This window comes from Ammospiza nelsoni, chromosome 22, assembly GCF_027579445.1.
Source record: "Ammospiza nelsoni isolate bAmmNel1 chromosome 22, bAmmNel1.pri, whole genome shotgun sequence".
Taxonomy (NCBI): Eukaryota; Metazoa; Chordata; class Aves; order Passeriformes; family Passerellidae; genus Ammospiza; species Ammospiza nelsoni.
Genome location: NC_080654.1, coordinates 253936 through 267844, shown reverse-complemented (window position 1 = coordinate 267844; position 13909 = coordinate 253936). Strand labels below are relative to the sequence as shown.

At 58.3% G+C, this 13909-nt stretch overlaps 1 protein-coding gene across 1 annotated transcript in view; it reads left to right on the top strand.

Moving 5' to 3' along the window:
• AGRN (agrin) overlaps window positions 1-13909 on the top strand; it is a 66364-nt gene that overhangs the window by 40032 nt on the left and 12423 nt on the right. The window contains 19 exon segments of the mRNA XM_059487567.1: window positions 572-766; window positions 1539-1739; window positions 3666-3811; window positions 3902-4007; window positions 4479-4592; window positions 5949-6113; window positions 6626-6769; window positions 7076-7200; window positions 7438-7543; window positions 7721-8098; window positions 8277-8411; window positions 9346-9473; window positions 9974-10088; window positions 10818-10937; window positions 11224-11568; window positions 12289-12362; window positions 12364-12482; window positions 13132-13347; window positions 13671-13900. Of these exon segments, the coding sequence (XP_059343550.1) occupies window positions 572-766; window positions 1539-1739; window positions 3666-3811; window positions 3902-4007; window positions 4479-4592; window positions 5949-6113; window positions 6626-6769; window positions 7076-7200; window positions 7438-7543; window positions 7721-8098; window positions 8277-8411; window positions 9346-9473; window positions 9974-10088; window positions 10818-10937; window positions 11224-11568; window positions 12289-12362; window positions 12364-12482; window positions 13132-13347; window positions 13671-13900 (3162 nt within the window).

Here is a 13909-nt window from a genome sequence, read left to right as displayed (position 1 = left end):
GGAATCTGAAAATTAGAAAAGCTGAAACCTGAGGCATCTGTGCAGAATCGGAAAAATAGAAAAGCCAAAACCTGAGGCATCATTTCCCTGCTTTAGAACCTCGACAAGGCCTTTACCTTGTTGAGTCTCTATTATAAAAATTTCCTAGAAATAGGAAAAATATAATAATTTTATATAAATATTAATATATAAAAATACAATATTTCCTAATACTAGCTAATGATAGGTATTTAATAACAGACAAGTGGGGAGGTTGCCAGAGAATCTGTGCCTGCCTCATCCCTGGGAGCATCCACGTTGAAGTGCACTGAAAAATGAGCTTTATCTCCAGCCCAGACAATAGATAAATATATAAAAATATAATAATATTTCCTAATAATATATAATAATATTTCCTAATAATAGGTATTTAGTAACAGATTGTGGGGAGGTTGCCAGAGAACCTATTCCTGCCTTATCCCTGGGAGCATCTGGGTTGAATCGCACTCAAAATGAGCTTTACCTCCACCCCACAATGACCAGCCCGGCCTCCGGAGCTGCTCTAACTGTGTTTTTGCCCTGCCGTGCCCAGAGCCCTGCGGGAAGTGCCAGTTTGGTGCCATCTGCGAGGCGGAGACGGGGCGCTGCGTGTGCCCCACCGAGTGCGTGCCCTCGGCGCAGCCCGTGTGCGGCACCGACGGCAACACCTACAGCAGCGAGTGCGAGCTGCACGTCAGGGCCTGCACCCAGCAGAAGGACATCGTGGTGGCTGCCCAGGGCCCCTGCAGTGAGTGTCGCCATGTCCCCTTTGTCCCCTCTTTGTCCCCTCTTTGTCCCCCGTGTCACCGATGCTCGGCCCTGTGCGGATTTGGTCGCTCTCACGCCTTGCCTGCATGATTTTCCCTTTTACCTGGGGGATAATTTGATATTTCCAGGCTCTCCAGCAGCTTTGGTTTGGTTTCCCCCCATCACTGGAAGTGCCCTCCGTGTTATTTGTCTCAGCCAAGCAGAGAAATTGGATTAATGTCCGTGGGGCCAGGGTAGGAATTAGGATAAAAATGTGTTAACAGCCAGCAGCAGAAGTGAGAGCAGAGCTGTGTTTGATCGCCTCCCTCCCCTCCATCCCCTGGGGTCAATTCCTCTTTGTTGCTGCTTTCCTCCCCACTCCCCAGCCCGGGGAGCTGTCTGGGCTAATTTCTTAATGAATTAAAAGCCCTGCTCAGCTCCTTCGTTATCACAAAAGCTGCGATGACGATTTCAGCCTCGCACAAACCTGTCCTCAGCTGGGCTGAGATTCCCCAACAATTCGGGGGAGGACGGCTGAGGGTGGCAGAGTAAATGATGAAATGAGATTTATTTCCCTCCAGAAAGAGCTGCTGGGAATCCAAAATACTCAGGGTGGGCGCCCAGTTTGCAGGGATTAAATTAGGAATAACAAATTAAATTAATAATGAATTAATAACAAGCTAATAACGATAATGGTGCCAGCTCTGTGCCAACGCCCCAGTGGCCGCGGGAGCTGCTTGGGGTGGCTGAGGGTGTCCCTCCCTGTGCCCCAGAGTCGTGTGGCAGCTCGGTGTGCTCCTTCGGCAGCCGCTGCGTGGCCGGGCAGTGCCTGTGCCCGCGCTGCCAGCGCCAGCCCCCGGCGCCCGTCTGCGGCACCGACGGCGTCACCTACGGCAGCCCCTGCCAGCTGCAGGAGGCCTCGTGCCAGCTGCAGAGGAGCATCGAGGTGGCCAGGATGGGACCCTGCGAGGACGGTACGTTGGTGCTGGGTCTGCAGGGGAGGGAGGAGGGAGGGGAGCTTCACTTGCTGCGCACTGTGAGACCCCAAACCCCTCAGAGCAGCAGGTCCTGTGCCAGCCATGCTTCCCTCACTGCCCAAAGGACCCCCAGCATCCCCAGTCCTGTGCCAGCCCCCTTTTAATTCCAACCCCCATTCCACTATCCCAGTTTTTTCCAATTCTAGCCAAACTACAAGGAGGAATCTTTTCCCTATTTCCCACCTAAATTTCCCAATTTTCAGTTGGAATCCATTCCCCCTTGTCCTGTCTCTGCATCCCATGTAAATTTTCCCTCTTTTTTCCCCTCATATCCCAGCTAAATTTCCCAGTTTTCAGTTTGAAGCCATTCTCCCCTGCCCTGTCTCTGCATCTCATATGAATTTTCCCTCTTTTTTCCCTATTTCCCCCCCAAACATCAGGGTTTTCAGTTGGAATCCATTCCCCCTTGTCCTGTGTAAATTTTCCCTCTCCAGTGCCATCCCTGGCCCCTGGCAGGGGTTTGGTCCTGGATGGTTTTTAAGCTCCCGTCCCATCCCATCCCATCCCATCCCATCCCATCCCATCCCATCCCATCCCATCCCATCCCATCCCATCCCATCCCATCCCATCCCATCCCATCCCATCCCATCCCACGGCTCTGTTGCCTCAGCAGAGCTCCAGGGAAGGTTTTGGGGTCGGCTTGGTGAGCCTAAAAATAAAAATGTGCCGAGTTTTCCCACTCAGGGGAAGCTGTGGGCTCTGCTGGCACAGGAGGCAGCTGAGGGTGCCTGGCACACGTGGGGAGGACGTCAGAGCAGGGCGTTTGATCACAGCCCTGCTCGGGGGATTTCAGGTTGCTGTCCCTCCTCAGGCAGAGCCTGAATAATTCTGTGTGTAATGCCAAAGCCCAGCCTTTGATCACGCCAGAAAAAGGGCCAGGTTCCCCTTCCCCCATCCCTTTTCCCCTTCCAGCAGCCTTTGAAATCAGCCACATCTCTGCTGCTGCTGCTGCTCATCCTGCAGAGCTGCAGGGGCTTCAGTCCCCTCCCACCCCAAATCCCAGCCCCAAATCCCAGCCCTTCCCCAGCTCCATGTCACCCACAATCTCCCTGTGCACACTTTGGGGTGTTTATTTGCGATTTAGGTTTCTGAATAACTGGGATTTAGGTACCTGGATAACTGGGATTTTGGTTCCTGTCTATTTGGTGTTTTAGTTCCCGTTTATCTGGGATTTTGGGTCCTGCACAGTTGGGATTTAGGTTCCTGGATCAAGGCATGGAGTAGAACAAAAGAAATAATTACTTTTGTAGAGTGTTTTAGCAAGAGGAAGAACCTCTTCCCCCTAACTCACGTTTTTCTCTGTAAAATTTTTGTTACTTTACCTTTTATTAAACCTTTTCCCATTTCCAACACAACCTCCAATAATTCTACACCATCCCAAGCAGCGGTACTGTCTCCAGTGTAACAAATTCACCTTAAATCTCAATAAACCAAGCTCAGGGATTAACCTTTCCTTCTGTGTGTTCCCAGAGTGTGGTTGAGGGGCTGGCAGTGACTGTGAGCAGGATCCAATCTCAGGGATTAACCCTTCCCTCCCTGTTCCCAGAGTGTGGCTCGGGGGATGGCAGTGATTAACCCTTCCCTCCCTGTTCCCAGAGTGTGGCTCGGGGGGCTCGGGCTCAGGGATGGCAGTGATTAACCCTTCCCTCCCTGTGTGCACCCAGAGTGTGGCTCAGGGGGCTCGGGCTCAGGGGATGGCAGTGATTAACCCTTCCCTCCCTGTTCCCAGAGTGTGGCTCGGGGGGCTCGGGCTCGGGGCATGGCAGTGATTAACCCTTCCCTCCCTGTTCCCAGAGTGTGGCTCGGGGGGCTCGGGCTCGCGGCATGGCAGTGATTAACCCTTCCCTCCCTGTGTGCACCCAGAGTGTGGCTCGGGGGGCTCGGGCTCGGGGGATGGCAGTGAGTGTGAGCAGGAGCGCTGCCGCCACTTCGGGGGCTGGTGGGACGAGGACGCCGAGGACGAGCCCTGCGTCTGTGACTTCACCTGCGTGGCCGTGCCCCGCAGCCCGGTGAGCCCTGCCCTCCTCTTGTCCCCTCCCCGGGGGGCACAGCCCTGCCAGGCGCTGCCCTGAGCCGTGCCCTGGCCCTGCTGCTGGCAGGTGTGTGGCTCTGACGGCGTCACCTACGCAAACGAGTGCGAGCTGAAGAAGACGCGGTGTGAGAAGCGCCAGGAGCTCTTTGTCACCAGCCAGGGAGCCTGCCGGGGTGAGTCCCCTCCTGCTCCTGGGTGCCTCCCCTGGGGACGCCACTCCTGCCTCTGGGTGTGTCCCCTGGTGTGTCCCTTGAGAGAAGCCACGCTCTCCTGACTGGGTGTGTCCCCAGGTGTGTCCCCTGGTGTGTCCCTTGAGAGAAGCCATGCCCTCCTGACTGGGTGTGTCCCCAGGTGTGTCCCCTGGTGTGTCCCTTGAGAGAAGCCATGCCCTCCTGACTGGGTGTGTCCCTGGGTGTGTCCTTCCAAGGCAGGCACCCCTCCCTGCTGGCTCTGTCCCCAACTCTGTCCCCACCTGTGTCCCTGCTGTCCTTTCCCTGTGCATAAGCAGGAATTGCTGTCAGGGGCCATCCCCTGTCCCCGTGCTCTGCTGTCCCCTGTCTCGGCCTCCCCTACAGTTCCCAGCATCTCCAGGAGCATTTATGGGAATGCTGAGGTGACCCTTGTGTCCCTGTCCCCCCCTGCAGCCCTGGCCACCACCCCGCCACCCCTGCTGGTCGTGCACTGCAGCCAGAGCGTCTACGGCTGCTGCCCCGACAACGTCACCCTGGCGCTGGGCGTGGGAGCTGCTGGATGTCCCAGTGAGTGCCACCCCCGGGGGGCTGCAGGGAGGGTCTGGGGTGTGTCCCCAGGAGATGAGCCTGGACCCTCCCCAGATGTGGGATTGTGGGGTATTCAGGTTGGAAAAGCCCTTATGAGCTGCAGCACCGCTGTGGTCACCACAAAATCCTGTCCCCAAGTGTCACATGCCACCCCTGAGCCACATGCTCAGGGTTTTGAGCATTTCCAGGGGTGGTGATTCCAGTGCTTCCCTGAACAGCCCATTCCTAACCCTGACCACTCTTCCAGTGAACAAATCTTCCCAAATATCCAACCTGAACCTCCCCTGGTGCAGTTTTTCCTCTGGTCCTGTCCCTTGTCCCTGAGAGAAGGGACTGACCCCTCCTGCCCCACAACCTGCCACTGCTGGTGATCCTCCAACAATCCTGAGCCTCCTCCCAGGCCTCAATCCCTTGGGAATGCTGGAGGGGACACTTTGGGTGTCCCCAGAGGTGCCTCCAGGGCCTTGTTTCCACTGGGCTCAGGCATTTCTACCTGCCAGGGTGACAGAATATTCCATGGAGGGGAACGTGTCACCTGGGACCTTCCAGAGGCCCAGTGACAGCTGGGTTACCCCCTGAGCAGGAAGCTGAGCTGGCCAGGGGCTCATTAATATTTATTCACTAATTATCCGAGCCAGCAGGAGCGTTTTAAAGGCTCTGAACAGCTGAGGCTGTGGCTGCCTGATGGGGGAAACATCAACCCGGAGACACAGCTCCAGGGTGGGGTAATGCTGAGCAGGCAGAGCTGGATAATGCGGGAGAAACAGCTGGATAATGGGGGGAAAACACAGCTGGATAATGGGGGAAAGGCAGCTGAAAAATGGGGGAAAACAGCTGGATAATGGGGGGAAAACCAGCTGGAGAATGGGGGGAAAGCAGCTGGAAAATGAGGGGGAAAGCAGCTGGATAATGGGGGGAAAATCAGCTGGATGATGGGGGGAAAACACAGCTGGATAATGGGGGAAAATCAGCTGGATGATGGGGGGAAAACACAGCTGGATAATGGGGGAAAATCAGCTGGATGATGGGGGGAAAACACAGCTGGATAATGGGGGAAAATCAGCTGGATGATGTCCCTTTCTGTCCCCTTCCCGCTGGGACAAGGACAGCGCCTGGCTGTCTATCTTTGGCTGCCTCCCCTCCATCAAGCTGCTCGTTAATGAATTAATAATCACCCTCTAATAGCTTCCTTCCCCTTTGATGTTAATGAGAGACGAGCTCTTGATGGCATCGAGCTCCTGGTGGCAGCCTGGGGGCCGATGGATGGCGAGAGCAGCTGGTGGCACAGGGTGGCACAGGGCGGTGACACGGGTGTCCCTGTGTCCCTGCCCTCAGGCACGTGCCAGTGCAACCCCTACGGCTCCTACGGCGGCTCCTGTGACCCGGGCACGGGGCAGTGCTCCTGCAAGCCCGGCGTGGGCGGCCTCAAGTGCGACCGCTGCGAGCCCGGCTTCTGGAACTTCCGCGGCATCGTCACTGACGGCCGCAGCGGCTGCACCCGTGAGTGACGGGACAGGGACAGCGAGGGGACACTGCCCAAGGGGGTCAGGGTGGCACCTGGGAGTGACCGGGACAGGGTGGCACCCGTGAGGGACAGGGACAGCGAGGGGACACTGCTGGGGGACAGGGTGGCACCCGTGAGTGACCGGGACAGGGACAGTGCCCAAGGGGGACAGGGTGGCACCTGGGAGTGACAGTGAGGAGACACCCCTGAGTGACAGGGATGAGGCACCCCATGACTGGGACAAGGGTGTTACCCCCTGAGTGACAGTGAGGGGACACTGCCCAGGGGTGGGACGGGGGTGGGACAGGGGTGGGACAATGCCCTGACAGGGGTGGGACAGTTCCCTGAGTGACAGAGATGTCACATCACTGTCCCACTTCCCCTATGGCTGCCAGGCCCCCCTTTCCCACCCTATAACTGCATTTTCCTCTTTCTCACCCCATACCTGTGTTTTTCCCACCCCATACCTGTTCTCCCCGTCCCACGCCGTGCCCTGTCCCCGCTGCAGCGTGCCACTGTGACCCCGTGGGCTCGGTGCGAGATGACTGCGAGCAGATGTCGGGGCTGTGCTCCTGCAGGACGGGCATCACGGGCATGAAGTGCACCCAGTGCCCCGACGGCAGCACCCTGGGCACCGCCGGCTGCCACAAGGGTGAGGGGCTTCAGGGTTTGGGGTTTGGGTCCTGCTTATTTGGGGTTTTGGGTATTGGTTATTTGGGGGTTTGGGTCCTGCAGCACTGAGGGTTTCTGTCCTGTTTATTTAGGGGTTTGGGTCCTGTTTATCTGGAATTTGGGATCCTGTTTATTTGGGGTTTTGGGTCCGGCATAACTGGGATTTACACTTCTGTCAATTTGGGATTTTGGCACCCGTCTATTTGGGATTTTGGCACCTGTCTATCTGGGATTTTGGCTCCTGACTAACTGGGATGTTTCCCCGCTCCCCTCTCGCCCTGCCCAGATCCCTCAGCCCCCAGGTCGTGCGAGGAGCTGAGCTGTGACTTCGGGGCCTCGTGCGTGGAGCTCAACGGCTTCGCCCACTGCGAGTGCCCGTCCCCGCTGTGCCCCGAGGCCAACACCACCAAGGTTTGGGGACACCCCTCTGGGGGGCTTTGGGGTGGCACTCAGAGTCCTGCAGGAGCTGTTCCCTGCTGGGCAAGGGGGACACACGGGTCACAGATGTCCCCTTGCACCCCTGAGCTGCCCTGGGTCCCTCTGTGCCCCAAAGGAGGCCCCCAGAAATGCTGCCAGTGTTCCCAGTGACCTGTTGGTGTCACTGGGAGGGGCGCAGAGGTGCAGCTCCCGTGTCCCCTGTGTCCCCAGGTGTGTGGCTCTGATGGTGTCACCTACGGGGACCAGTGCCAGCTACGGACCATCGCCTGCAGGCAGGGCCAGCACATCACGGTCAAGCACGTGGGGCAGTGCCACGGTGAGTGTCCCCTGGGCAGTGCCACACTCAGTGTCCCCATGGCAGTGTCAGCCCTGTGTCCTCAGGCTGGCCCTGCCACCCCATGGGACATCCCCTGGCACAGCAGTTGCCCTTCCCAAGCTTTGTCCCCCCCCTCCCCAGTGCCACCCCCTCACTTCCGTGTCTTTTTCCCTGCAGAGTCCATCACGCACACGATCTCCCCGGTGTCCCCCACGCCGCTGCCCACGGTGCCCCCGGAGCTGCCCGCGCCCCCTCGGGCCACCCCGCGCTCCCCCCTGCCCACCGGGGCGGCCACCAGCCCGTCACCGCCGCCAGCCAGGCCCACGGAGCGAGGCCACCCCACCACCAGGCGTGTGACAACGGCCAGGCCGGCCACCACCACGGCCTGGGTCACCCACAGCGTGCACAAGGCCACCGTCCGCCCGCTGGCCACCGTGCCCGTGGTGGCGGCCACCAGCCAGCCCGGCTACGGCGAGTCCGGCAGCGCCGAGGGCAGCGGGGACCAGGACATGGGCGCCAGCGGGGACCAGGAGGCCAGCGGGGCGGGATCTGCTGGTGAGTGCCACCCCCAGGGCTCTGGGGGGGCTCTGACTGTCCCCTGGGCACTGGGTGTCCCCAGAGTAATGCCACTGAGTGTCCCCTGGTAGTTTCAGCTGCCCCTTGGGTGTCACCATGAGCGGGGCGGGTGCCATGCAGAGGTGTCACTGCTGGGTGTCCCCTGTGTGTCCCCCAGGTGAGGAGGAGCCTGACGAGGGCCAGGTGACAGCCACGCCTGCCATCGAGAGGGCCACGTGCTACAACAGTGCCCTGGGTTGCTGCTCCGACGGCAAAACCGCAGCCGCCGACGCCGAGGGCACCAACTGCCCCGGTGAGACTGGGAATGGGGGATTGGGGTTCCTGTGGGGTCCCTTGGGGTCCCTTTGGGGTCAGGAGTTTGGGATCTCTCAGGGTGGGAGGACACAGAAGTGCCCAGCTGGATTTGGGGCTGAAGGAAAGGTTTGGGATCACTCTGGGGTCAGGAATCAGGGGCCACATCACAGATTTTTCCTCACTCAAGTTCTTCCTTGTTCCTTGGGGTTTCCAGTGGAACATCCCCTTTGCCTCTGGGAAAAAAAACCCAACACTTTCTCTTTTAACCCATAAAGGGTTAAAAGTCCTGTGAAGGGAAAGGGAGAGGGAAAAGGAAGAGGGAAAGTGAAAATGGAAAGGGAGAGAGAAAGGGAAAAGGGAAAGGGAGAGGAGAAAGGGAAAGGGAAAATGGAAAGGGAGAGAGAAGGGGAAAAGGAAAAGGCAAAGGGAGAGGAAAAAGGTAAAGGGAAAATGGAAAGGAAAAGGAACCTCCTGAGTGGTTCCCACAGCAGGATCTCTCCATCGTCTGCATCCCCAGGGCAGGATGCAGCCCTGGCACTCTGCTGCAGCTCCAGGCTGGTTTGGCAGGGCTGTGGCTGCCCTGTGCCAGGTGTCCCCCTGGCCCCCAGCCCCGGGTGGCCCCGCTGTGCCCCGTGGGTGCCCCTGGGCCCTGGCGTGTCCTCTGTCCTCTAACGTGTCTCTCTTGTCACCCAGCGGTGCAGGGGGGCTGCTCTCCGGGCCGGAGCTCGCAGGAACCCGTCTGGTAAAAGCTGCCATCTCCAGCCTGGTCCTTGCCATCTGCTCCAGCACTAATCCTCCATGGCTGTGCCCGTCCCATCCCGACTAACCCGGCACTGGCACTACCCTCACACTGCCATCCCCCCCTGCCAGGGACCCTCCCTCGCCGCCCCTGCCCAGCTCAAGGCTTTGTCTTGTGTTCCCTCCTCCCCCAGCCACCAAGGTGTTCCAGGGAGTGCTGATCCTGGAGGAGGTGGAGGGCCAGGAGCTGTTCTACACCCCGGAGATGGCCGACCCCAAATCCGAGCTCTTCGGGGAGACGGCGCGCAGCATCGAGAGCGCGGTGAGCGCCGTGCCCCTCGTGGGGGCACAGCTGGCACCTGGCACCGAGGGGAGGGAGGGACACCCTGTGGTGCCCCGAGAGGCTGCCCCAGAGCAGAGTTACAGAGACAAGCAGGGGTTTGTTAAAAGGATCTCCTCAATGGATACCCTTGGGCCCACACCCAAGATGAACCCAAAATGGTCACAAAATCCACAATGGTTCCCTGTCCCACTTGATTTATGGATCCTGTTCTTCTCTTGTCTCTAAAGAACAGCTGGAATTGTTTATGGATCCTGTTGTTCCCTTGGCCATAAAGAACGGCTGGAATTGTCACAAAACATCCCTGTTCCATTTTGTGGATCCTGTTCTTGCCTTGGCTCTAGAGAGCAGCAAGAATTGTCCCCTGTCCCCCCCGTGTCACCGGGCTGCCTTGCAAAGGCTGGGAAGCAAATCCAAGCCTGGATCTTTCCCTGGCAGGATCCCCGTGCCAGGATCTCCCCGTTAACCCTTTCCTTCCCCAGCTGGACGAGCTGTTCCGGGGTTCTGATGTCAGGAAGGATTTCAGGAGCATCCGAGTGCGGGACCTGGGCCAGAGCAGCGCCGTCAGGGTCATCGTGGAGGCCCACTTTGACCCAGGTGGGGCCATTCCCTGAGGGAATTCTGGCTGGGAAGTCTGCCTGGGGAGGAGAAGGAAAGAACCATCCTAAAATTCACTGGGGTTGGGTCTTCTATCCTGCAAAATTTCTGTGTGAGCAGAGATGGGAGGAGATGCACACTAAGGAAACTGGAAGGGCTTTCCTTGGGAAGGAAGGGTTATTTTCCTTGGGAATGGAGGGATTATTTTCCTTGGAAAAGGAAGATTATTTCCATGGGAAAGGAGGGATATTTTCCTTGGGAATTGAGAGATTATTTTCTTTGGGATGGAGGATTATTTTCCGTGGAAAGGAGGATTGTTTTCCTTGGGAAGGAGAGTTATTTTCCTTGGGAAAGGTGGTTTATTTTTCTTAAAAATGGGGGTTTATTTTCCTTGGAAAAGGAAGATTATTTTCCTTGGGAAAGGAGGGTTATTTTCCTTGGAAAGAAGGATTATTTTCCTTGAGAATAGAGGTTTATTTTCTTTGGAAAGGAGGGTTATTTTCTTTGGGATGGAGGATTATTTTCCTTGGGAAAGGAGAGTTAGTTTCATTGGGAAAGAATTATTTTCCTTGGGAAGGAGAATTATTTTCCTTGGAAAAGAGGATTATTTCCTTGGGAAAGGAGGGTTATTTCCATGGGAAAGGAGGGATTTGGGGAAGTCAAGGGAAGGAAATTCCCATTGGAATGCTCACTGTTGCCTCCCTCCTTTGCCCTCCTGGCTGGGCTCAGCCACGTCCTACACGGCCGCCGATGTGCAGGGGGCCCTGCTGAAGCAGCTCCGGGCTGCCAAGAGGAAAACCATCCTGGTGAAGAGGCCCCAGCAGGAGCACATCAAATTCATGGATTTTGGTGAGTGCCCCTCGCTTGCTTTGGGGTTTCAGAATGCCTGGGGGGCTCTGCTGGTCTTGCCAACCCCTCAAAAGCTTCCCCAGAATGTTTGGGTTTGGGGAGGGACCTTAGAGGGGTCTGGGCATGGGCAGGGATCTTTCAGAGAGTGCTTGGACACTTCCAAACCCACACCTGACCCTAAAACTAACCAATACCTGACCCCAACCCAAACCCACATCTGAGCCTAAAAGCAACCCTCAGCTGCCCCCAGTCAAGCCCAGCTGACCCCATCCCTGCTGTGTTCCAGACTGGATCCCTCGGCTCTTCACCACCACGGTCACCACCACCACGGCCACCACCATGGCCCCTGGCACCACGCGCAGGGTGCCCGCGGCCACCGCGGCCCTGGGGCAGCACGGGGAGCCCGCGGGCAGCCCCGGCCCCGTGGGCACCACCCGCGGCCCCACGGGCACCACCCGCAGCCCTGGCAGCAGCAGCAGGAGGGGGAAGCCCACCCAGCTGCCCCCTGGCACCCCCCTGGCACGGCCCTGTGAGTCCCAGCCCTGCCTGCACGGTGGCACCTGCCAGGACGACGGGCACCGCTTCACCTGCAGCTGCCCTGCGGGCACAGGAGGGGATCTCTGTGAGAAAGGTAGGTGGTGATGTGAGAAATCATAAATTTGGGGGCTTAAAAGTCACTTCTCACCCTGTGATGTGGGTAGGATGCCACCCGTCCTGTGCCAGGTTGTGCCAGGCTGGATTTGGGCATTTCCAGAGATGGGAAAACAGCTGAAAATCCACTCACCTGGAGATCTCCAAGTTGTGGGTGTCCAGCCCTGCTGGTTTAATGGGATTTGACCTCCTAAATCCCATGGAAAATGACAGTGGGTGTCCAGCCCTGTTGGTTTTATGGGATTTGGAGTCCCAGATCTCCTCAAGGGAGGCACAAACAAGTTGCCCTTTTTATGAACCCAAGCTCAGTAAAAGTTGCCTTTTTCCCCCTTTTTACCCTGCTTTCCCCTCCCTTTTTTCCCCCACTTTCTTTCTTCTTCCTTTCTTTCTTCTCCCTTTCTTTCTTCCCCCATTTCTTCTCCTGTTCTTCACCCTTCCCCCCCCTTCCCCCCCTTTCCCCCCCCATTTCCCCCCCTCTTTCCCCTTTTCCCTCCATTTTCCCCCCATTTCCCCCCCCCTTCCCCCTTTCCCCTCCTGTTCTTCCCCCATTTTCTCCCTGTTCATTCTCCCCATTCTTTGCCCTCTTTTCCCCCCCCATTTCCCCCCATTCTTCCCCCCCCCTTTCCCCCTCCTGTTTTCCCCTTTTCCCCCCGTTTCTCCCCCCATTTTTCCCCCCCCTTTCCCCCTGTTTTCCCCCTAGCCCCGAGCGGGTCCATCCCCAGTTTCGGGGGCAGCTCGGTGCTGGCGTTCCGGACCATGCGCGCGTACCACACCCGTCAGGATCTCCATGGAGTTCCGCGCGCTCGAGCCCCGCGGGCTGCTGCTCTTCAACGCCCAGCGCCACGGCAAGGACTTCATCTCCCTGGCGCTGCTCGGCGGCTTCGTGGAGCTCAGGTCAGCCTGGGATGGGGATGGTGTCCTCAAAGGGGGAATCTGTATCCCAGCAGGGGAATTGGCATCCTAAAAGGCCTCTAAGTGGACAAAAATCCGGATTTTTTGGGGTGTGTGTGGCTGGAATACTGAGGGAGCTCATTCCCTCTTTTCAGTGAAGTGAACTAACTTTGAGTGAGTTCAGAAAGCTCTGCAGTGTGGGAGGTTGGGTTTTTTGGCAGGTTGGTTTTTTGGCAGGTTTGGGGTTTTTTTGGCAGGTTGGGTTTTTTTGAGAGATCTTTTTTTGGTAGAGTTTTTTTTTAACTGGGATGAGAAATGTTGAGAGGGGGGGAAAAAAGGGAAGGGAGGAAAGAGCCAGAGTGGCTTTTTTTGTATTCCAGAATCTAACAGGGAAGGGAAGGGAAGGGAAGGGAAGGGAAGGGAAGGGAAGGGAAGGGAAGGGAAGGGAAGGGAAGGGAAGGGAAGGGAAGGGAAGGGAAGGGAAGGGAAGGGAAGGGAAGGGAAGGGAAGGGAAGGGAAGGGAAGGGAAGGGAAGGGAAGGGAAGGGAAGGGAAGGGAAGGGAAGGGAAGGGTCCCCAAGAGCTCCCAGTGCCAGTCGCGCCTGGCACAGCCCAGCTGGCACCTTGAAGAACCCCAAGCCGTGTTTTGTCAGGTTTGACACGGGCTCTGGCACGGGCACGGTCACCAGCCGCGTGCCGGTGGAGCCAGGGCGCTGGCACCGGCTGCTGGTGACGCGGAACCGGCGCACAGGCACACTGGCCGTGGACGGGGAGCCCCCGGTGAGCGGGCACAGCCCCCCGGGCACCGACGGGCTCAACCTGGACACCGAGCTCTTCATCGGGGGAGTGCCCCACGAGCACATGGCACTGTGAGTGTGGCACGGGGACAGGGAGGGTGGCACTGGGCCTGCAAGGGTGGCACTGCTACTATGAGGGTGACACTGGGGCTGGGAGGATGGCACTGCCCCATGAGGGGGGCACTGGGCCCTGTGAGTGTGGCATTGGGCCTGCAAGGCTGGCACTGCCCTGTGAATGTGCCGCTGCCCCCGAGTGGGGCCCTGCCACCCCCTGGCTACAAACCCTGTGCCCATGTCCCCTCAGGGTGGTGGAGCGCAGGGGGGCTGTTCTAGAACCCCCTGCCACCCCCTGTGCCACCCCTGGGTACAAACCCTGTGTCACCGTGTCCCCTCAGGGTGGCGGAGCGTACGGGCGTCACCAGCGGCCTGCGGGGCTGCGTGCGGGCCCTGGCCATCAACAACCGCGGGCACGAGCTGCACCCGGGCTCTGCCGACGTGCTGTACGCCACGGCCGTGGGCCAGTGTGGCACCGACCCCTGCCAGCCCAGCCCCTGCCACCACGGCGGCACCTGCCACACCAGGGAGGCCGACATGTTCCACTGCCAGTGCCCCGAGGCCTACACGGGTACGGCGT